This window comes from Scleropages formosus, chromosome 4, assembly GCF_900964775.1.
Source record: "Scleropages formosus chromosome 4, fSclFor1.1, whole genome shotgun sequence".
Taxonomy (NCBI): Eukaryota; Metazoa; Chordata; class Actinopteri; order Osteoglossiformes; family Osteoglossidae; genus Scleropages; species Scleropages formosus.
The window spans coordinates 11,336,476-11,359,819 of NC_041809.1; the positions used below are offsets into that span (position 1 = coordinate 11,336,476).

Genomic DNA, 23,344 nt, shown 5'->3' on the forward strand with positions numbered 1-23,344 from the left:
AGCAAACGTCTTGAGTGTTACTGAGCTGCTGTGTGCTACCTCACCACACCTCGCACCATTTCGCTCCACTCTGCCTGCTCTTCTGTAAATACACTTGCTCATTCATTTAAATTATTAATTTACGTAACTTTTCTTATGTAACCCTGTGCCTTCAGTGTACGTTTGTCTGTATGTTTGTATGTATGTTGTGTATCGTATGCTGCTGCAACCAAAGAGATTTTCCCTCTTGGATTAATAAAGCGTCTGTCCAGCCATCTGTCCATTTGTCCATTCAGGGGCAACAAGTAAGATACTGGTTAGCACCACCGCTTCCAGACTGCAAAGCCAGAAGCTGGATTCCCACCCACACACACATCATAATACCACCATGCAGGGCACCCATCCTGACATTCTCCAGTAAAAATTTCTCAGCTGCATAAATGGGTAAATCACAGTAAGTCACTTTTGGAGAAAAGCAGAGGCAGAAAAGATTGTGCAATAAAGTCCCATTTCCTCATAAATTTGTTGTTCATTCTGACCACCTAAAAACTCTTCAGAATCATTATGTGTTGTAATTAATTTGCTAAAACTATATAAATAAACACAATGTATCAGTATGACTTTTAACACAACATGCATGAGCGTTTAGAGTCACCAGATCAGGACAGGATTGTATTCAGGGTCACTATCCAAAAAGGATGGGAACCACAACTTTAAGGCATCCAGTTTGTTCGATGTGAATCCTGCAAACATCAATACTGCATCCAATCTCAATGAAGATACTGACACTTTGGGAATAACACTGTCAATTCTATTTATTCCTATTTCTCATACATACTCAAGAAAATAACATTCAAAAAGTAATCTAAAATCCCCACAGATTTTTCTGTAGTTTAACATGATGGGGCTTTTCGAGAAATAAGTACGGTATAAAAAAAATAACATGATGAATGCTGGTCAGATGATGTGTCTAACTAACGGGCATAGCATCTCTAAAAGCATATGGTGAGGGGTAAAAGACAAGGAGGTGAAGATCAAGGTGTGGTCACAGTGCTCTGCACCATGGGCCAGCGCCTGCTGAAGATCCAGCCTTGGCGGCAGTGGGTGGAGTCGCAGGGCCGATCGAGGGTTGAAGGCGATCCGCTACACGTTCTAAAGTGGGTGTGACTCCAGATCCAACCCGGAAAAAGAGGTCCATGAATCTGCCCCATCAAGGGTCAATCTCCTCCGGAACGATGGTAAGGATGGCGTCCTCATTGCCGCGCCGCACCACTAGCCGGAGCGTGGAGTCCTGCTTGATGACAGCGCTGACATCACCAGCCGAGGAGATGCGCTGCCCGTTGATGCTGATGATGACGTCGTGCTCCTTCAGCCCACCCCTGGGACACAAATAAGTGCAAAGGGTCAGTCTGCTCATCTCCAGGGTGGCTTACAATGTTACATGTGCAGACTAAACCTTTAATACCGATTTTTCCATTTGCTCAGGTGGAGTAATTCACGGTAAATACCTCGCTCAAGCTTTCTGCAGCCAGATTCACAGTTCGGGTCCTTGTAGTAAAAGTTGATGGCCCAAACTATTATGTTACCTGCTGCCCCAGTTTCTGCCCCCCAAACCATGCCTTTTACAGAGAATACTTCAGTTTAAAAGGTAGAAATGTATTGTTTCCATTCTTGGAAATCATTCCATAGCAACTGAGGTTCAAAAACAACAGGAGGGGGCCAGGCAGGGCAGGGCTACACTCTCTGTTTGGTGTAAAAGGCTGCTCACTTCCATTGTGGACTTGTCCGTTTTTTTCAGGATAAGCATCAGTTTCCATCAACTTTCAAAATCGTTTACCATCTGCAGATTTCCCTTCTAAGATTTTCCTACCAAGGTATGTCAGCACGAAATGTGGTCCAACGGCGTAAGACCCAACATGAATTCAATTGCAGTCAGCAGGTTGTGCAGTGGTTAGAGCTGCTGCTTTCAGACCCGAAGCTCATAGGTTTGAATCCCACCTCCTGCTGTAATACCCTTGAGCAAGATGCTTGTCTTAAGTTGAACTGGCAAAAATTACCCAGCTGTATAAATGAGTAAATCACTGTAATTAGCATTACACTGTAAGTTGCTTTGGAGAAAAGCATGTGCCAAATTAATAACTGTAAGGACCGTTTCTGCTAAACTGCACTGTGCAACTAAACGCTCTTTCTCAGGAATCGCATCAAAAGCTTTGGGGTCAAAAATACATCTGACGGCGACATGCGTGCAAAGAGCTCGCCCTGCGTCATCCAATCGTCCACATTCCCAGCTGGCTGCGCATAGCAGACGTGGTGAAGGGAGAGTCATTTACACCCCCAAGTGCACCACGCGGCGCCTCCGCCGGCCAGCTTCCAACAGGTTTGTGTCAGCACTGCCGCTGTGACCACAGAGACCACAAGGCATAAGTCAATGTCCCCGTGAAGTGGGGAGAAGTGGGGCTTCTGTACACTGCTATACAGTTGTGGCAAAAATACACGAGCAGATGATGTTTGCAAGAGGCCAAATAACGTGCAGTCTACTGAGCCCCAATTGGCTCTTCATTTTAGCAAAGACACTTCTTTATCCCTCAAGATTCCAGAACACACAGGATATATTTTTGAAAATGCATGATATATTCTTTGTATATATTTTACAATTTTTTTCTCAGGTATTTTCTGCACAAGTCAGTGCTACTATAGTATGGTTGCCACAAATATCTGGCTACCAAGACAAATTTCTTTTCCATCTCATACTAACCATGCATCCATTGAATGTTAATAGCCACTTTTCCAGAGCCTATCAGATAGGGTACAATCTGGACTGGGTGCCAGTCAATTGCAGGGCAGTTGCACATACTTTTTCAATGGCACATACACACAAAGGGAAATTTAGAGTCACTGAACCCCCCAAACACATCTTTGCACTGTGAGAGAAGACCCAGATCCACAGGGAAAGAACATGCAAACACCGTACAGAGTGAGCAAGATTTGAACTCATATCTGAACTCATAGCCCAGATGCTGTGAGCCACTAGTGATACCTGCTGCACCACTGTGCAGCTCGAAGTGGAATGCAAGCTGGCTACTGGGCCACTTTCAGTAAGTGAAGTAATGAGGAATACACCTACACAAGGGATAGTGGCAACAGGACAGTAAAACATCACTGGAGAAGGTGTGTGATCATCACAGACTATGTGTGATCATGGTTGTCTGACTTACAAAGCGGCAGGAGTCTTTGGGATCACTTCAATGACATACGCTCCGGAAGTGACATCGGGAAAATCCCCCAGCCTTGCTTTCAGCTCCTTGGCGAGTCTGCAGGAGAAGACAGGGCTGAGGACGAGACCGCCAGTTGCAAACTCAAAGCTGCTTGCTGCCCATTCAAGGACTTCCAGAAGAAGGGCAGGAACAGCAATGGAGATGATGCTTACCCTGACGTGAGAGTCATCATCCTCACGCCAATGTATTTCTTCTTGGATGTTGTTTTCCCTGCAGGGTGGGAATGAAACTATTATTAAAACAAATACCTACCTGGGTCAGGTTCACACGGAGGTGGAACCTACAGTCTAAGGTGATCTGGCCCACATCTTGTATCTGACAGCCACAGGGCCCCAATAAACAAACACAGCAGACTGAAAGAGGCACAGCCTACAATCCCCTGAACAGCATGTTGTGGGTTCTAGAGGGAAACCCATGTAAAGGTAAGAAAAAGATGCACAGACAGAACCAGAGACTGACAGAAACCCCAAGCCCTAGAGATATCGGGAGACTGCATTAGAGAACTGCTGTGTTGCCCAGACAAATTTATCTGAATGACTTAAAGATACAGGCTGTCTGGAGTAATTTTAGGGCGTATGATCAGTGTGACATTTGTGTTAGGTTTGCTGTGATCGAGCCACATGTAAACTGGAATTGGTTATTGCACCAGTGAGGTGTCTGCCTGACAGGCAGGACAAGCTGCACCTTTGGTCTGTCTGTCATATGACTCCGCCAGGAACTGTCGTATCTTGTCGGAGGGGATTGCGAAGGAGATGCCAGCTGTCACCTTCAGAGTGTTGATTCCAATCACCTCACCATCCTGACAAGGGGGGGGTGAAAGATTGGCATCAGTATGAAGCACAGTCTGTCTCCGTCCCTGGAAACCTTAACAGGTGCCAGCCAAAAGCCTCTTTCTCCCCGAATGACCCCCCCCCCCCCCCCCCCATGTGAAGCAGTCTTGTTTGCGATAGGATTCTTCCTTACCAGGTTCACCAGCGGGCCACCTGAATTCCCGTACTAAAAGAAAAGGAAAAAGAGGAATGAGATCTATTCTTAGAGCAGACTGAAAGCAGCTTTATATGTTTACAGCTACAATGGGGGCTCCAGCTCTGTGATGGGCCGATACACAGGGGTTATCGTTATGTCAGCCACTGCAGAACGTACTGGGCAAGCGTGATGCACATCATAGCTGCTCTGCTGAGTGCTGATGTGCCTCCATGCTGGAAAGATCAGGGTTCGCAACCTCCATGGTTCAGGATTATACCCCGGTTTTATCCCAGCACTTCCTTTCTGTTGCAATTTATTCCTTATATTTTACTAAAACATATTGGTTTGGTACAAAAAAGTGCTACTTTTAATTTTTTCACATGCTGAGCAAATGCTGGTTATGACCACTAAGTGGATCAGTGAACACAAAAAAAAAAAAAAACCTGTACATTAGTGAAAAATATAGACACCAGTGGTGACTTATTCACAAAAATATACGTGTGCTACAGCCCAGTGGCAAAGGAAAACACATCCGTATTAATGGAGGGCTCTATCTGTCTGTGTGTGCATCATGGTTCTGCGATAGACTAGTGTCCTGTCCAGGGTGTGCTCTGCCATATGCCCAATGTTTCTTGGATAGGCTCTGGACCACTGCAACCCTGCACTGGACAAGTTTATGATGGATTAATACCATACCATACCATACCATTACCATCTTCCTCCGCTTATCCGGGAAAGGATTAATAATATATTAATAAAAACAAATAAATTGTAAAATTTTAATGGTTTTGGGGGGGGGGGGGGGGGGGGGGGGGGAGAGAGAGAGAGAGAGAGAGAGAGAGAGAGAGAAAAGGTAGGGCTATGTAAAGCTCACATTGATGATGGCGTCCGTCTGAATGTAATCCATGTCGGAGTTGCGCAGGCCCAGCTCCTTGCCTCCGCGTTGGGTGGTGCTCACGATGCCCGTGGTGACCGTGTTCTGCAAGGAGAAGGGACTGCCCACAGCCACCACGAACTCCCCTGGTCGCAGATCCGCTGAGCGCCCCAGCAGCAGCACAGGTAGCTTTGTCTGTGTAGAAAGGGGAAGAAGGTAATTATTTAGTTGTTCACTTGACACTTTTCTCCAAATCAACCTACACTGTTAGGTTTGTACACTAAGCTACTTATATATGTCACACCATTCATAGAGCAGGGTAATTTTTACCGTATCAGTTCAAGGTAAATACTACAGCATGAGTCGGGTTTTAAACCAGGGTCCTTCAATACACCACCTGCTACCCCCTTGCGTACTACCTCTCCCCAAAAAATAAGATGTCATTTAGAAAGCTTTCAGTTACATTGGTCATGGGTATAGTGCTTCAAAAAAGTGATGGCTGAAAGGTTACCAGGGATCTAATACCAAACCAGAGTTAAACAACTTCTATTCAGCATGAAAAGAAGATGACACACTTGTCTAAACATAGTGTCTGCTTCAGACCTGGAATGGCCCGTGCCCCGTCGCAACAGGAGCTGGATGCAAGAAAGATTTGATACACATCCTCATGTTGCACTTAGCGAGAACACTAGTACGGACTTGTCTCGAGATCCCTGTATCCATTCCGTTTATGTGCGGCAAAAATAGAGGTACAGTAAATGCACAGTGTAATGGAGAGTAACTATCAAGTCAAAGACAAACATGGGAACAAGAAGATCACTGTGCAAACATACTCATACAGCAAAGATTTATGGCCTTGTAATGAGTGAAATCAGGCAGCATTATTACCTCATGGCATTTATACACAAATATGTGCATACACTGACAAAAGGGTTTTCTGTGGGTGAAGGTGTTTAGACATTTAAAGAGCCAGATAATATATGTTTCTAACCAGAACAATTCAGGTTAAAACCTTACTTAAGAGCAATACAGAGCAAACTTATTTATCCATCATTTTTCCCACTTTCCCTTTATAAGATTATTAATTATTATTATTTCATATGATATTACACAATATCATTACTTACAATATCATTATAACACATGTTTATGCTCTGAGAAAATAATACAGATTTTGGATTGAAGGTAAAACACAAAATTCACACAATGTAATGGAAGATGATGTCAGCAGTCAAGCACCTGTGAGAAATGAAACTAACATGTCAAATAACTCCAGGTAATTCAGAGGTGGGGCCTGAACTTCATTTAAATCTGATAAATGCAGGCTGACGTAGACGAAAAAGTATATAATCTACCAAACCCTTAGGAAATGCCGCCCCCCCCCCCCCCCCTCGTTTTTTTTACAACCTTCGATGACATGGTGTATAAACAAACAAAACCATCCCACAAGATCTATAACATTAATAAATAATGAACCCAATAAAAAATGTGTCCTGCTTCTGCGACAAAGAAAATGCTATAAAAACGCTTTCTAGCTAAATGAAACTCAAGACCCCAAGCTGCCTGGGTGCCCTCCATCAGTCTATAAATAAGACAGAAAACAGGAGGTGAGTCCAGGAAAGGGACAGAAGGGGAGAAGAACCATTCAGCCCATCCTCCTGCGCAGAACAGTTCAGAGGGGTGACAGGAATAGCCGTCTGCCCTCCTTCATCAGTAAGCACATGAACAGATGGGACGGGAGGGAAGGAAAGAGTCCCATTCCATAGGGGGTCAATCAGGTGGTCAATGACTCCTACAGGAGGTGCATCATATGTCTTTCTTTTCTACTGTCATTATACCATATTCGCACAAATAATAATTTTTTTTTTATTATTACATTTTTTCATTAAGACTTTAAAATGCATGGATGTTAACTGTATTGGCTGGGCAACAGTACAAACTGAAACTAATAACAAATTAATGAATAAATAAACTAAAATATTTAGAATATCTAATAACGCACCTATGATTACAATACACAATTGGGTAAATACATAATACATTAAGGAGAAGGTTTGTGGACAGCTTGTAGAGTAGTGGTTAGTGTTATTGCCTTTGGACCCAAAGTGTACTGATTTGATCCCCACCTCTGGCTGTAGTACCCTTGAGAAAAGTACTTACCCTAAATTGCCCAGGTAAAATCACCCAGCTGTATAAATAGGTAAATAATTGTAAATGTGTAATAACATTAACATTTTAAGTCACTTTGGAGAAAAGCATCAGCTAAATAAATGTTTCTTGCTTAGTGAAAACAGAGTATATTAACGAAGGTGTACTTCATGTAAATTCACACACACACAATAAGATCTGGCAGCAGCAGTTGAGGAAACCTGAACGTACTGACCTCGAGTGCCTAACTCCACAATTACGTGACCTGTACATTCAAGCTACTTTGAAAAAAGTTGCAAATTTTTCTTTTTTTAAATTAAATTCCACAGTTTGTGATTTGTAAAGACTAACTCCAGTTTCACAAGGTAAATTCCCTGATCGTGCAGACATGACCATAATGCTAGACCTTTAAAATTACCTTTAAATTGCTTCAGTTTGCACACTGCCACCTTACACCCTCATCCCACATATTGAAGATATGTGTAAATATCCATTCCCTACGTTACGACCCCCTGTTCTGGGATTTGCACTATTGTACTGGATTGTCCTGTCTTTGAACTATTGTTGGTTTTGTCCTTGTTGTTTATAACCCTAACCCCCCCATACTACCAACCCCTAATGTACAGTACTGCAGGAAAAGAGAAGTGTAGCATTGCATCAGTGAACTTCACTGTATTCGTTGAGTACATGCGACAACAAAACTCAAAACTTTAATTTGATGCATTTTATACATGTATAAATTATACATTTTGTTTTTGCATGTCTTTCCTGAAGTTCATATGTCCTCTTTACCAGAGGCTGAAGATGGCTTGCATTCATTCCTGCATGCTTTTTTATTTTACAAATGGAAAAATGTCTTCAAAGTCGCAAACGTCTGCTTAATATTTTAGAGGAACACGAGGAACACATCCCAGACTGACTATAAGACAGAAATGGTTCAGTAAGACTGAGAACTCGGAGGTGAACAGTTGGACTCCTTGCCATGGGAGTTACAGCCCAAAGCCGTCAGCTGCAGTCCATCCCAGGTGAACCTTCTCCTCCTCGACTGTCCCACCAGCTATTGCTTTCCTACGCACACGTGTGCCATGGGCTCCCTCTGGGAGGCCAACTCCTTTCACCACAGATGTGAGTCATCTCATAATTTAAGCTTCTCTTGAAACTCTCAGCCCCTCGGGGCTCTTCAATGTTATGCCCTGGACTTTCTGTCAAAGGACTCAAACCGCCATTTTTTCCCCATTTGCTTGAAAGAAAAACTACATGCTAGGAGAGCTTGTCTTGGACGGCACTGTGTCTTCATCCTGTTACGCCAACTGCACCAAAGTTAAACCCAGGATCAAGAAAGACGACCTCTAACATAAGCATCCCAGGGTTTCTGATCTGCAAAAGGCTGCTTACACACAAGTTCCCTGCGGAGCGTTGCTGGAGGTCCCAGAGACAAGCAGGGTTGATGGAAGAAGCTCTTATGTGGGTCTCCTGTGAAACTTTTGCAAAAGGAGGCGGTTGGCTGGTGTTCTGCATTCCAGTCAGCGTGTGTTGGAGTGTTATCGCATCGATCTCTTAACAAGGCAAACTGCCCCCGCAAACACTCAGCAGCCACCGACAACACACACCCAGCATCATGTCCCACGTCTGATCCAGCAGCTCCAGCTGTGCTGGAGCCGACACCATCATCAGACACTTCTGACTGCTGCCTGTCAGCCTTTCATCCCATGGCAGTCAATCTGAGAACTGGCTTTTAACTGTTACATAAAATACTGTTTGTTGCAAAGATATTTCAATTGAATATTTTCATTTACTTTCATATTGTAACACATGAGGAAAATATCATTTTACGCAAACAAAAATAAATCTTTGAAATTGTGTAACACCATGAATCATTGCCATACCCCTTTTGCGCAGACTATAAATAAATGACTTGAGCAAGTAATTTAAATTAGTAATTTTTAAAAAAATCTGCTTATTCACAGCTGTTGTTTTTGTATAAGAAATCAATTGCTGGGATTACTTTTGCAGTTTGTCAGGACTTTGTGCTTAGTCTGTTTGATCTGCTAACCTTATTGCCTCAGGTTGTTGGTTCAAGTCCTAGAATGGGATCTCCTGAACACACACACAAATTCTGAACCATTTGTCCCATACGGGGTCACAGGGAACCAGAGCCTACCCAGCAACACAGGGCATAAGGCCAGAGGGGGGCAGGGGACAAACCCAGGACAGGACGCCAGTCCATCACAAGGCACCCCAAGCAGGACTCGAACCCCAGACCCACTGAAAAGCAGGACCCGGTCCAACCCACTGCACCACTGCACCACCGCCCCCGTTCTCCTGAACACGATTTGCACAAAAAAAAAAAATCCATCAGAAAGAAGGGTAGCAAAAAGTACATCCACATCTTTTATCCGTAGCAATTTACAACGTTAAGCTACCTACAGTTACTTACTCAATTATACAGCTGGGTGACTTCACTGGAGCAATTTTTGGGTAAATACCTTGCTCAAGGGTATTGTAGCTGGAAGTGCGACTCAAACCTGCAGCCTGTTGGTCCAAAGACAGCAGCCTTAACCACTACACTTCTAGTTATCCAAAGCAAAAATGCAAGATGCACTGTAATAATAATTGTGGTGCAGTAGGTTAGCTTCTTAACTGACTGCCTTTGAACCCAAAGGTCATAGGTTCAAATCTCACCTCTGGCTGTAGTACTCTTGAGCAAAGTACTTCCCCTAATTGGCTCTATTAGAATTACCTAGCTGTATAAATGGGTAAACAGATTAACATTGTAAGCTGCTTTTGAGAAAAGCATCAGCTAAATGAATAACTATGCATTACAAATGTATTCAGAAATACCTCCTCATTTAACTGACACTTCACTCCAAAGCAACTTATACTTATCTACTCATTCAAAGAGCTGGATAATTTAACCAGAGCAATTTAGGGTAAGCACTTCACCCAAGGATATTACAACCAGGGGTGAGAATCAAACCTGCACCCTTTGAGTCTAAAAGGAACAGCTCTAACCACTACACCACCAGCTGCCCTAGTACTAGAGCAAGCTCATCTGGGATGGGTAGGGAGAGGGCCACTCTGGTTAATGACAGTCAGACTGCCCCGCAAAAGAGCAAATGTGAGCAGAAATATTCGCCCTTTTCCCCGTATGGTTTTGTAAGTGCACCATGACTCAAGGGAGCCTCGCTAGCGAGACACCAGATGCCTTTGTAATCAAAGCCATCTACATCGAAGGAAATGTGGTTCGGGCTTGTTTCTTTTCCACAATATGAGCAACAGGCACTCAGTAACCAAGCTACATTCAGACAGAAAATAGCACAGAACTCTCATATCAGAATAGATTCTCTTAACTTATGCTTACTTATCAAATCCTTGAGGATTAAAGCTTATTTTACTTCGACATCACATAGCTTCATGCTGAGACATGGAGTCTGTGAACTTCTTCTCCTGATGCTGTCCGCTCTTAAAGAACTAAACTCTCCTAATGCTACGGTACACAATAAAAAAAAGACCAAATCCAACTTGAAGAATGCCCCCCACTGACCTGTTAAGTCCAGTCCAATACACTTTTTGGGTTTATTAAATGAGCATATGGAAGATTAGAAGACTTAGAGCAAGAGCTACCACTGTGGGTTAACAGTGGTGCACCCGTCACCTGCTGAGCAGGTTGACAGTGACACTAAAAGTTTTGGACCAATGGAAAACCTGGCCCGTTAATGCACTCAGTATTTTCCACCCTTCAAATAGCGAGAATCTGTTGAGCATCTGAAAATTGCCAGCATCCCCTATTATTGTTGGCCGTTTCACTATGAACGTCAGCTTTTCGTGGTTAAAGTAAATAAGAGGCAGTGGGTACATTGCGAACAGCTCTTATTATTGGAGCTGCTTACCCAAGGGTTTGTGCCCAAGTAATGGACAGAGTGTTCACCCTTCCTACCCATTCAGACAGCTGGAAGAGACATTTGTCAGCCAAGTTGCTAATTCAAGGGCATGGCAACAAAGGTCTTACGAGGACATGATGCAGAAGCCGTCTGGTTACAAGGTCACGGGCTGACTCGCCCCCCCACAACACATACTGTCCTTATTTACATGACATAGATGCATTCAGCTGACATTTTCCTCCAAGGCAGCTAATAACGTTAAGCCGCTTACAATTACACCGGTCAACAAAAAATTTTAACTTTTTTTGTCCCATGAATGGGTGCGGTGGTGCAATGGGTTGGACCGGGTCCTGCTTTCTGGTGGGTCTTGGGTTCAAGTCCCGCGTGGGGTGCCTTGCAGCGGATTGGTGTCCTGTCCTGGGTGTGTCACCTCCCCCTCCAGCCTTTCGCCCTGAGTTGCCGGGTTAGGCTCCGGCTCCCTGTGACCCCACCTGGGACAAGCGGTTCAGAAAATGTGTGTGTGTGTCCCACGAACTGAAATAAGTTTAGTTTATAGTACTTTTCACATTAAATTCAGATCTGTTTAAAGATTTTTTTCTACCAGGCAGGGTTCAAAAGTTACAAAGGAATTAAGTTTTGAAAAAATTTACATTACTTATTCATAAATAAGGCTGTTAGTACACCTAAAATATGTACAAATTTACTTGTAAAACATACAAGTGTCTGCTTTTCAGCTGTATTTGGTCTCAGGAACATCCCTCTTCAGTGTCCAACAATAGTCTGCCAACATATTGGGACTCGACTTGCCTTGGTACCGTTTTTCCATCTCTAAAATCTCTTGGTGAAATCTTTGGCCATACTTCTCACTGACTGCCCTGAGATTGTCAGCTATTGTACTTAACAAACAATAAAAATAGCTGTGTTTTGCTAACTTTTTGTTTCAAATGCCCCATATAGTACCAGTACTGATATACTATATAGTATGATAGGTAAATATAGTGGTACCTAAAAACGATGGATGATAGAGAAATTCTGAAAACATTTGAATTCAGCATGCAAAAATTCAGAGAAAACAGGCTTTTGTTTTCATGGGACAAAAAACCTGTTCACCACTGTTATTTATCCATTTATAGAGCTGGGAAATTTTGGGCAAGTACCCTGCCCTGCTGAAGGCCATGACAGCTGGATGTGGGAATCAAACCTAAAACCCTGGGTTTCAAAGGCAACAGCTCAAATCACTACCCTAGCAGCTGCACTCACAGACTGTGCACTTGAATTGAACTCACAAGACATTTTCAAATACAGAACACTTCGATACTTACCTCATTTCACTATGCTCATATAGACTGAAGTGCTCTCATAGGATGCAGATACATTAATGTGCTCCAGGTGCTGCCTTCCCCTTTACAGATGAGCGTCATCAACTACCAAACATCACCTCCCCTAAGGAGCTAAGCGGAGAGGTCAAAGAAAGTGAACCGACGCACCCATTACTGGAAAGCACGCAGCTCATTCTCTCACTTTTACACTAATAAAACATCTGCTTTTAACAAGTGGCACTTTTGTGTTTTTTGCAGAAAATAAAATATGACAGCCCCGACCTACTTATGATAACTCCTACCATGTGTTGCGGAGAGCAATGGCGAGATTGCTCCGAAGGGGAAATTCTCAAGCCTTGAGGGGACTAGGAAAATAAAAGACGAGTCACTCACGTTGTGTGACAATTGCCTCCCTCCAGGCCATTTGCTTCAGAAATCCCAGCACCATTTTTGTGTTCCAGTAGATCCTATTCTAGGCTTTCCAATCTACAAGCCATGCTACTCAGCAACTTTTTTCTGCTATGGCTATGAGTCATTGTGGAATCACAAAAAATAAATATCTGCATGATATGTGGCCTCAAGTTATGGTCAACCGATACAGCTGGTAGAGTAGTGGTAAGCGCTGCTGTCTTTAGACCCAATGGTCACAGATTTAAATCCTGCTCCTGGGTATAATACCCCCGAACAAGGTACTTACCCAGCTGTATAAATGGGTAAATAAGCTGCTTTGGACAAAAAAAGCATCAGTTAAGTGAATAAAGGTAAGTCACAGAGTCCAGAACAAGAGAAAACAATCAGCACTTAGGACTGAGGTTAAGAACCTGGCCTTGTAACCTGAAGATAGAAGCATTAACACAAAGTGTCCTACAACTGTGCTGCTGGGACAGCTTGTGGGGTGGATTTCTGCTGAAATGCATGTTAACCAAATGCCTTATGAAAAAAGGGGAAAACCACTTCCCAGAAAGTGAGTTTTTCACGGTACTGTACATCTAAAGACACCATCTACCTTGTTTGGAGGTCCTGAACATGTCCACCTAGTGTTCACCTTTGCCCTTATGTGTTGGTCTTAGGCGCTGTTACATCTACTTCAGTGTCCATTTTATTTGTTCTCTTCCTGCCCCTGACTGCGACAGCAACAACTATGGGGGTGGGTGGTTTCAGTGATCCTTTGCTTCCATGTGTTTGGTGCTGTCGTTGATTGTTTACTATTTGCTTTTTGAGTAGCAAGAATAAAAGCAGGGTAGTCAGCTAGGTAGTCAGATTTTGCGTTTCACTCCCTTTTTGTTTTTCCGTTTTCTAGTTGATTAATTAAAAGATTAGATTGGTTAGGTTTCCTTACATCTAGGTTTCTTCTCTCCTTGTAGCTTTTGTAATGTTAATGTTTTCTTTTATTTTTTCTGATATGAATTTACCAGTATATATCACAATTCCAGGGGGTGAAATCCCTGATGCCCAACAGAGGCACCACTCAAGAGCCATGTAACTGAGCCAACACACTTATTTTCCAGGGCTGTGGAGTCGGTACGCAAACCTTCGACTCCGACTCCAGTAACCCAACAATTGTGTCCGACTCCACGACTCTGACTCTGACTCCACAGCACTGTCCAAAATTTGCACATTATTTTTCGGGTCGATTTATCCGGCGAATATGTCTAAACCTATATTACACCTCTAATTTTTGGGGGTCGACTTATATGACAGATCAACTTATACCCTGGCACCCAGAGTACATTTAGTAGGAGTCTGTACATTTCTGCCAACTACGACTCCAGTAACCCAGTACAGGTGGTCCCTGATTTATGATGTTTCGACTTACTCTTTACTGTGATTCTGCCTGTCTGTTCCAGTCCCAAGCTCCTGTCCTGTCTACGCCAGTCCTTCAGATCCTGTCCAGGTCCAGTTCACCAACCCCGTCTACATCATGTCTCTTTGTATTAACCGTTCACGCAACACTGTTTCACTTACTGTAAGAACTCTTCACGTCTTTCTCTTATTCCATGTCTTCCATGGCACCCATGCACTGGCCATGTGAAAAGTGCACAGTGCTCTTGAGATTTCTGGACCTTACAGTAAAAAAAAACGGCCATGTTTATTTCATGTCCGGATGTCACGGTATTGCACAAGAACCTTAGATACAACCTCCTGTGTGTTGCAAACTACTTGTGATTATGTATGCTCATGATGAATAAACTGGTACTCTATGTGGCACTCCAGCACACCACCTGGACAGCCTTGGGATTGTAACAGTGTGTGTATAAGTAATCCATTGGTGGATGTAAGGTATCTCGGCCTAAATGGAGAGACAGCACATGGTCCACAGCCATGCCTCACTTCTGCCCCCTGCAGGAATCACAAGCAGCAATAGCAGCAGCACCTGCAAGCTCCTGTTTGCTCGAACCCTCATTCCAATCAGTGCTCACACAGAATGGGATAAAGGGAACGCGCACCTTTTTGATGTCATACCAAATAGAAATCCCTCAAAGGCCAGACCTTAAAATGCAAAGACTACATGCACACAGTCGTACAACTGTCTTCCCCACCTTCATAAGCTGAACTGAAACAGACCACAAGAACAGAACAGTGGCCTGTGGAAGAAGTGACTCATTCATGTGGTTTTCCAAATGCACACACACACACACGTATATGGATAATCACTCAGCAGGCAGTTACTTTTACAGTATATTTAGCAGTGCAATACCTCCAGGACTAATTAAAGTGACTCAGGGCAGCACAGCCAAGCAGAGCAGGTATCCCATATGAAGGGCCGATGGGAGGTACAATGGTTGGCCTAAATGCCCCAGAACATGTTGGCTAATTGGGTTATAGAAAAGCTCCTTAGGCTAATCCTACTACTGGATGCACACCAAGACATTTTCCAACAATTCCCTCACTGAAGCCAAGCTATACTGACCCAAAGTACAGCTCTCTGTAACCCTGACAAAAACTCATGCTTGCCAATAATGTACTTATGGAGTTAGACTGTATTTTCACAAATTGGTTTCAAAGAATTTCTTACATTTTCCTTCCACACAAGCTGCCTGTGATGATTAGCAAAATAAGGGCTCTGTTCTCCACATGGATCTCCACAGCAGCAAAGAAGGTTATGTCAGTGATTGCCAGAACTGACATCCCAGCTGAATCCAGGAGCCCTAACCTAACCATTGAAAGTACTTTGCATGCTCTCCTGTAGTTACTTGCATGTCAATCATAAATCTGCAAACATACAATTCTTTTATAATATACATACTGTATGTTCTTCATTCATACAGAAAAAAAAAATCCAGCATTCATTGACAGATACAGATAAGAGTTTCTATGTTTTCTGCTAATATTAGATGTCAAGACCAATCATTTTAAGAAAATTTCATAAAAATATGAGAATCAAATGCAGACTGAAAGCTGCACCTAAATTGCACATAACTAACCATCAGTTGAGTACAATGATATGCATGTTCAGAAAAGTTATTGTGCATTTGCAAATTCTGACAATGCATTTATCTTGAATAACCGTGCCACTTCTCCCATATTAACCATGAACTGTAATGCAGTGGAGTTGCAGTGAGTGTGTATTCACGCTGGACACACTTACTAATAGTTTCTAATCTTATTAAAGAACAATAACCACTGCTTCCCCGTGTTTCACATGTGCATGCCTAAACATAAAAGCCATTATTTCAGACATATTGCTCCACTTTCTTTCAATATCATTACTGAGCTGCACTGACAGATCTGTTTCTCAAAGTTACATATTTCCTTCTACAATTCTAAACACGAAATTCAGTCATATTTTACAATTTCATTGCTTATGTTTGCAAGGTTTTCCCTTAAGTTTCTGTTTTCTTTTTAATAATTCTGAAATCAAATTTTTATTATTAATAATAATTAATAGTAGTAGTAGTGAGGGGGCACGGTGGTGCAGTGGGTTGGACCGGGTCCTGCTTTCCGGTGGGTCTGGGGTTTGAGTCCCACTTGGGGTGCCCTGCGATGGACTGGCGTCCCATCCTGGGTGTGTCCCCTCCCCTTCCAGCCTTACGCCCTGTGTTGCTGGGTTAGACTCCAGCTCCCCCTGACCCCGCAAGGGATGAGCGGTTTCAGATGATGTGTGAGTGTGTAATAGTAGTAGTAGTAGTGGTATTTCTGGTCTCCTCCCACAGTCCAAAGACATGAAGCTTAGGTGAACTGGGAAAATTGCCTGTAGTGTATGTGTGTGTGTGTGTGTGTGTGTGTGTGTGTGTGTGTGTAGCTACCCTGTGACAGACTGGTGTCCCGTCCAGGGTGTACCCCTCCTAGCCTAGCACCCAGTGATTCCAGAATATGCTCCAGACTGCCACAACCCTGACAAAGACAACTGGTTAATGTGTGAGGGAGGGAGGGAGTGTATAGCCCCCATGCACCCAGCCACCCTCCCCATCAACCTGTTTCAGACGGATGGCAGAACTGAGGGTATGTAACCAAAGCTGGAGGAAGTTCAATAACAGTGTTTTTATATTTGTTAGTTACTTGGGTAACACAAATAAGGGCATCCATGTTCAGAACGTGTTTTAAAATGCAACAGTGAGTTGCAATGTGTAGCCTAATGCTTGAAGGATTTGACTGGGGACCAAGAGTACTACCAAGAACTACAGTAAAAAAGCCATGTAAATAGGGAAAAAAAAACAAAGTAGTGCACTATACATGTAGAAATAAACTAAATAAATAAGGAATTAAATCCATCACCTTGGAGACATATTACACCAAGGGGACAGCATTGGTATGGAAAAAAGAGTGGAGTAATGAAATATGGTGCTAGTCCCTGCCTTCGGTTCCTTCATGTTGATTTTTCTATTGCAGAAATGTTCCCTCTATATTTACCAAAAACTCTTCTGCTAGGCTATGTGCGGGGGCGTGGGGACATGGCTGTGCAGCAGGTTTGGCTGGGACCTGCACTGTGGTGAGTCTGGGGTTTGAGTCCTGCTTGGGATGCCTTGTGGTGGACTGGCGTCCCGTCCAGGGTGTGTCTCCTCACGCCCTAGCCCTACGTCCTGTGTTGCCGGGCTAGGCTCCGGTTCGCCGGGACCCGGCTTGGTACTAGCGGTTGTAGACATTGTGTGTGTGTGTGTTTGTCTGTCTGTCTTCTGCTATGTGGGACCACTGTATCCAAATTCCAACTGAATTAAAAAATAAATTGCCTTCAAAACAGTAATGTACTGACTGTGGTTTCCCACAACGGTTTAATAGGCGATTCAGTGCCAGAACAGCCAGAGAGAAATGTTACCAAAAACCAGTGTTCATTTAAACCTCAAGCAAACAGAATTATCAGCCTAGTTATAAGAAAGTTTGTAATATGAGGGGCTCTTACTGGGACATCAATTTCAATGAGAGCGATGTCGGCCTTCTCGTCCACGTCCTTGATTTTGGCGTCATAAGTGGCCCCACTCTTGAGCTCCACCTTGACACGGTGCTTGTTGGCCACCACGTGGGCATTGGTCACAATGAGCCCATCTTCCGAGACCACAAAGCCTGAGCCACTGGCCACAGCTACTTCTCGCTTGGAGAACACCATCCTGGAAGGTGCAGATCAGCAAGGCCGGTGAAAAACAGGGAAAAGATAAGAATGACACATGGAAAGGAAATGTCATGCACACGTATTAACTCCCGTTTTCTGGAGAAAAGAAAATCAGGGTTATTCAACAATATGTGACCAGAAACGTATCCTGTGAAGAACTGTTCTCCTCAATATGACGTATACCACTAGCTCCTGATTTTTAGTTCCCGCACCCAACACATTGCCATTCTGCTGACTGCTTCTCTGCACCTTGATTTTCCCAGAGACGCCCCAGTCAGGAAAGGATATCAAGGATGGTATCTGTCCTTGCACACCCAACCTCCGACAGCCCTCCCTTAGCATGTAACCCTCCTTAGTTTCCCTGGAAATCCCTTGCAAGGCGCTGGAAAGACGCTGAGCAGGCAGTCATGAAGGGAAAAGCATTTGGGCCATTCACTAGATGGACTGGAAATATGAGCCCAAACCCTTAGAAGATAAGGCGGATCTCAGCACAAAGGCATACTTTGGCAGGGGATTGTGCTTTTGCAGTAAAATGGAATGCTGCTGTAAGCTTATACAGTTAAAAACACACTGAAGTGCTTTGCTTTCAGATTTCCACATAAATCATCAGGTTTACCACTGTACCTGAGCAGCAGGGCAGCGCTGTCGTCTCATAGAACTCTGCCCCCGCTGTTACTTCCACATCAAGAGACATCGGTATGGAATTTGAACATTCTTACTGTGCTTACATGGCTTCCCTCCCATGGTTTCTCGACAGGTGCAGGTTAGGTGGAATGGACATGCCAAATTGCCCTAGACGTGCGTCAGTGTGACCTGCTTTGGATCCTACTGTTGTACCACTGCGGCTTTACCACACAAGGCACTTCTGATGAATTAATACAGTGCTTTCTCATAAACCCTATCTCTATCAGACGGACTACTTCTTGCAGGTACTTTTTTGAATGCCATCAACTTACTACACAGACAATTGTATTGTCAGTTATATTTTGACCCTCAACAGGGTCTCGAATCTTATGCTAGGGAAAAATGAAACTCTCCGTACTGAAAGTGTCACAATTATTCTGTGGATTATTATTCTGTTGCACTTCCACAGCTATGGTATCTTGCCTATTGAAAGGCTTAGTGCAGCTCCAATTAGGGCCAGTTCTCCGATAATGCAGAGAGCAGGTGTGTTCTGGACAGCTGTTACAGATTTTCAGCAAATTTGTCATGCAGTCATAAAGCGAGCTGCTTGCTCAATGAGGCACCTGTTCCATTACAGCAAAGGAAGAGAATGAGAAATGAGAGAAAGAAGAGCAAAAGGGACAAATGGAACAAGTAATAGCAGGAAAATAGCAACGCGGTGAACGAAGAACAACGAGAAGGCGGCATTGTGGTTAAAAAAATAGATTTGGGACCAGAAGCATGCAGGTTAAACCTCAGGAGGGAATCTTGTTTTGATCCGGTGTGATAGGTCCTTTGTCTCAAATAATGAAATAACATATAAAACAACATAACATAGGAAATGTTATTTTATGTATAACATGGGAAAGTCTTGAAATCCTAGACTTTAGTACATTATAGATAACCTGCTATACTGACCCTTTATTGTAAGGTGTTCATATGGTTTTTAGATTTATAGTGAAACCAATGAAACATAACTCAGCATCTTGCAACTTGTTTTTTTTTACTTTAACTGTACAAACGTTTTTTTTCCCTCTGAGATTAACCAAACACAGCATGGCTACATGTGGAAAGGAAAACAAAAAACCACTAAATAGACCTTCACAGAAACCCATTCTCTTTGTGTCATGCAATCACTGGCCTGACTTTGGGGATAATAAGAGTGTACACTTATTTCCAGGTTCTGTGTAACCAGTATAATGAGGACAACAGGGTATGAATCCCTGGGACCACTGCGGAAGGGTGGTATGAGGCCAGAGAAAGGGCCCTTGGTGGATCATGACCCCTCTGACTGCAACTACACCCCTCATCGGTTGGTGGGCACATGTGTCTTCAGTAGATGGTTCCTCATGTCTCCACAACACTCTTATCTAACCCTAATCTAAAAGATCAGACACACTTGCGGTATGTTTGGTTGACATACATGCTCTATGAGGTGAAATTTAACTAAAACAGTCTCCATCGTAATTATTACAAAATAAACATTTTGGAATTTTTAAAGTGTATTTTCGTGCTATTCCAGACAGACCCCGCTGTAAGTGTTGTATTGATGCCCAGTCGCCATGGAAATGCTGTGACGGTGCTTACTTGCGGAACAGTTCAATATGAACCACGGCGGGGGCAATTTTCTCCACCACATCTGCGATGAAGTTGTATTTGTGCCTCAAGCTGTTTGGATCATCCTGGCCTGGAAAACACAAAAGAAAGGCAAAATGGTTTTGTGATGCTGAAGGGAATAAAAGAATCATACATTTAAAAATATTTCAGATAAGTGTGTGGTTCACAGTGGTAGGGCCAACAGATAGTAAAGGGATTCGACCCACTGTCCTGCAATTGTTCGAATCCCACTCCTGCTGTAGTACCCTTAAAAAATGTATTTCCTCTTAAATGCTCCAGTAAAATGATCCATCTGTGTAAATACTTATTTCACTACAGAGCAAGTCATCACATGCATGAATTTAGTTTCACTTTAGTGATGTAAAACTCGCAGTTAAACAAGACCTTAATGGTTCTTAAAATTAAAATCTCAGAGTTAAAACTTGAAAAATGGGTGGCATGGTGGCACAGCGAGTAGTGCTGCTGTCTCACAGCACCTGGGTGGTTTGAGAGCACATGGGTTTGATCCTTGTTAGGGCCGTGAGGAGTTTGCATGTTCTTCCTGTGTCTGTGTGGGTTTCCTCCTAAATACATGCCGTTCAGGTTCACGTGCAGTGTGTGAGTGACAGAGAGAGTGTATTCTACTGATGTATGGATGAGTGACCCATTATAAGTAGTGTATATAACAGTCTAAGTCACCTTGGTGAATAAGGTGTGTGGGCTGATAACACTACATAGAGTTCATTGGAAGTTACTTTGGAGAAAAGTGTCTCCTAAATGTAAAATATGTCTATGAATGTCTAAAAATGTGTCTCCTAATGTAAAATACAATGATAATTCAGTCCAGTTTTGCAAGGCTACTTGGTGTAGATCATACCATCCTGGAGACCCAAGACAAAGGCAGCATAACCAAAGAGGTTTCTTTTCTCTTAATGGAGAGCAGCCGTTCCCAAAGTTTCATAAAGTGAGGATCAACCTGCTGCTGGTCTTTGTTAGCGTTCATTCCTCTATGAAATCAGGCAGGTTAGACCAATGAAATGTGCCCACCTTTTCTTCACATACAGGAATAATGTTTTTTTTCTGATACAACACAACAGTAACATTCACTCCATAACATCTATCAGCTCTCTTACAGCAAGGAAATACCAAAGGATTAATTTTTTTCCTCATTCTCTGATGTGTCTATCCTCATTCCAATTTAGGCAGGATTTCATAAGAAAACTTATACGTCTTTTTGAATTTGGATTTGATCAAGTCTTGATATTTCTAACTTTACTGCAGTTTTTAAAAAATATTACAAAGTTTATTCCAACATATTTTATGCATGTTGTACTGCTGATTGCATAAAAATGCCTTCCAAGCTGTTGTATTAAGTTGAGCTCAGTTCTGGACCTGTAGAGCATTGCATGTAGAGAAAGCATCAGTACCGAGACTGATGTTATAAAACCCTAGGTAGTGACATAATGTGGCCAAGGATATGTAACACACTTTATTTAACCTTGCATAACCCACGTTTCGCAACAGCAATGTGCAAAACATCTGCAGCTATGCATTTTATTTTCCTTTCGGTATTCTAGCCAGTTACAAACTTGGCACAATTCAGAATATGCATTAAAAATGAATTTTAGACACTTAAAATTTTATTTCAATAAACTGTACCTTTCAAATGCAATAAAAAGTTGTTTTTGTATTGGGCTTTACCTTAGTATATGAGACACCCTTCAGATTTAGCTGAAAATAAAGTGTACGTCTTTTGATTTTTTTATCCCAAAAGTAATAAACTACAGATGGGCACGTTAAAAGCATTACTTAAAAGACTTTAGTCAAAGGTAAGGTAAACAACTGAGAACACACAAACACACACACAGTCTGAAGCGGCTTGTCCCAAGCAGGGTCATGGTGAACCGGAGCCTAACTCGGCAACAGAGGGCGCAAGGCGGGAGGGGGAAGGGACACACCCAGGACAGGGCACCAGTCTGCCACAAGGCACCCCAAGCAGGACTCGAACCCCAGACCTGCCAGAGAGTGGGACCCGGCCAAACCCGCTGCAACACCATGCCTGCCTCTGACTGAAAACAACACAACTGAAAACAGCTTTTGCTTGTTTCTGTAAAATTTAAGTGAAGATAATTGTAACTAAAATCCAAAACTATACATTATTTAGATTTATAACAGACTACTCAACACAGTGAAATTCTATTAATGTGAGTTTTATATTACACACTTTCTGAACCGCTTGTCCCATATGGGGTCGCGGGGAACCGGAGCCCACCCGGCAACACAGGGCGCAAGGCTGGAGGGGGAGGGGACACACCCAATGGGACGCCAGTCTGTCGCAAGGCACCCCAAGCGGGGCTCAAACCCCAGACCCGCTGGAGAGCAGGACCTGGTCCAACCCACCGCGCTACCACACCCCCCCAGTTTTATATTATGTAATATATATTATGTATTAAGGAAAATGTCTGAATTAGCAAATGAACAAAAATAGTTATGTAGCATAACAGACCACTGTAGTAAATATTTTTACTCCAGATTCAAGTACCAGGGTTCCCTGCTGTCCTTGTGCAGAGTAATTTTTCATTAATCACTAGTGAAATATCTAGTCAGATAAATAGAAAAAAAATGGTGTTGGACTTGGTGAAAGTTTTGGCTGAGCCACGAAATAATACTGTAATAATAATCTGTCACTCATGACGATTCACACAACAGTGCCATGACATGAGGAAGTTCATTAAAACGAGTCACAAAAAATTACTAAATATAAAAACTTTCGGATCTCACAAGAAAATACATGCATACATACAGTCTGAACCGCTTGGCCCATACAGGGTTGCGGGGAACCGGAGCCTACCCAGCAACACAGGGCGTAAGGCCGGAGGGGAAGGGGACACACCCAGGACGGGACGCCAGCCTGTCGCAAGGCACCCCAAGCGGGACTCGAACCCCAGATCCACCGGAGAGCAAGACCCAGTCCAACCCACTGCGCTACCACACCCCCACACAAGAAAAAACTTGACATGGAAAATAATGTTCATTTTCAAAACCATGAACTGAAACCATGATAAAATCTAAATCAGCATGGTCTATATATTCTTCTA

General features: G+C 43.1%; 1 protein-coding gene across 1 annotated transcript in view; it reads right to left on the bottom strand.

The window, feature by feature from the left end:
* Window positions 1-788: 788 nt before the first annotated feature.
* LOC108932767 (serine protease HTRA1B-like) overlaps window positions 789-23,344 on the bottom strand; it is a 28,615-nt gene continuing 6,059 nt past the window's right edge. The window contains exons 2-9 of the mRNA XM_018749339.2: window positions 20,238-20,337; window positions 17,781-17,985; window positions 5,095-5,289; window positions 4,218-4,250; window positions 3,939-4,053; window positions 3,407-3,464; window positions 3,195-3,290; window positions 789-1,358 (exon numbers count right to left, since the gene is read on the bottom strand). Of these exons, the coding sequence (XP_018604855.2) occupies window positions 1,190-1,358; window positions 3,195-3,290; window positions 3,407-3,464; window positions 3,939-4,053; window positions 4,218-4,250; window positions 5,095-5,289; window positions 17,781-17,985; window positions 20,238-20,337 (971 nt within the window). The 3' untranslated portion in view covers window positions 789-1,189. The remainder of the gene's footprint in view (window positions 1,359-3,194; window positions 3,291-3,406; window positions 3,465-3,938; window positions 4,054-4,217; window positions 4,251-5,094; window positions 5,290-17,780; window positions 17,986-20,237; window positions 20,338-23,344) is intronic.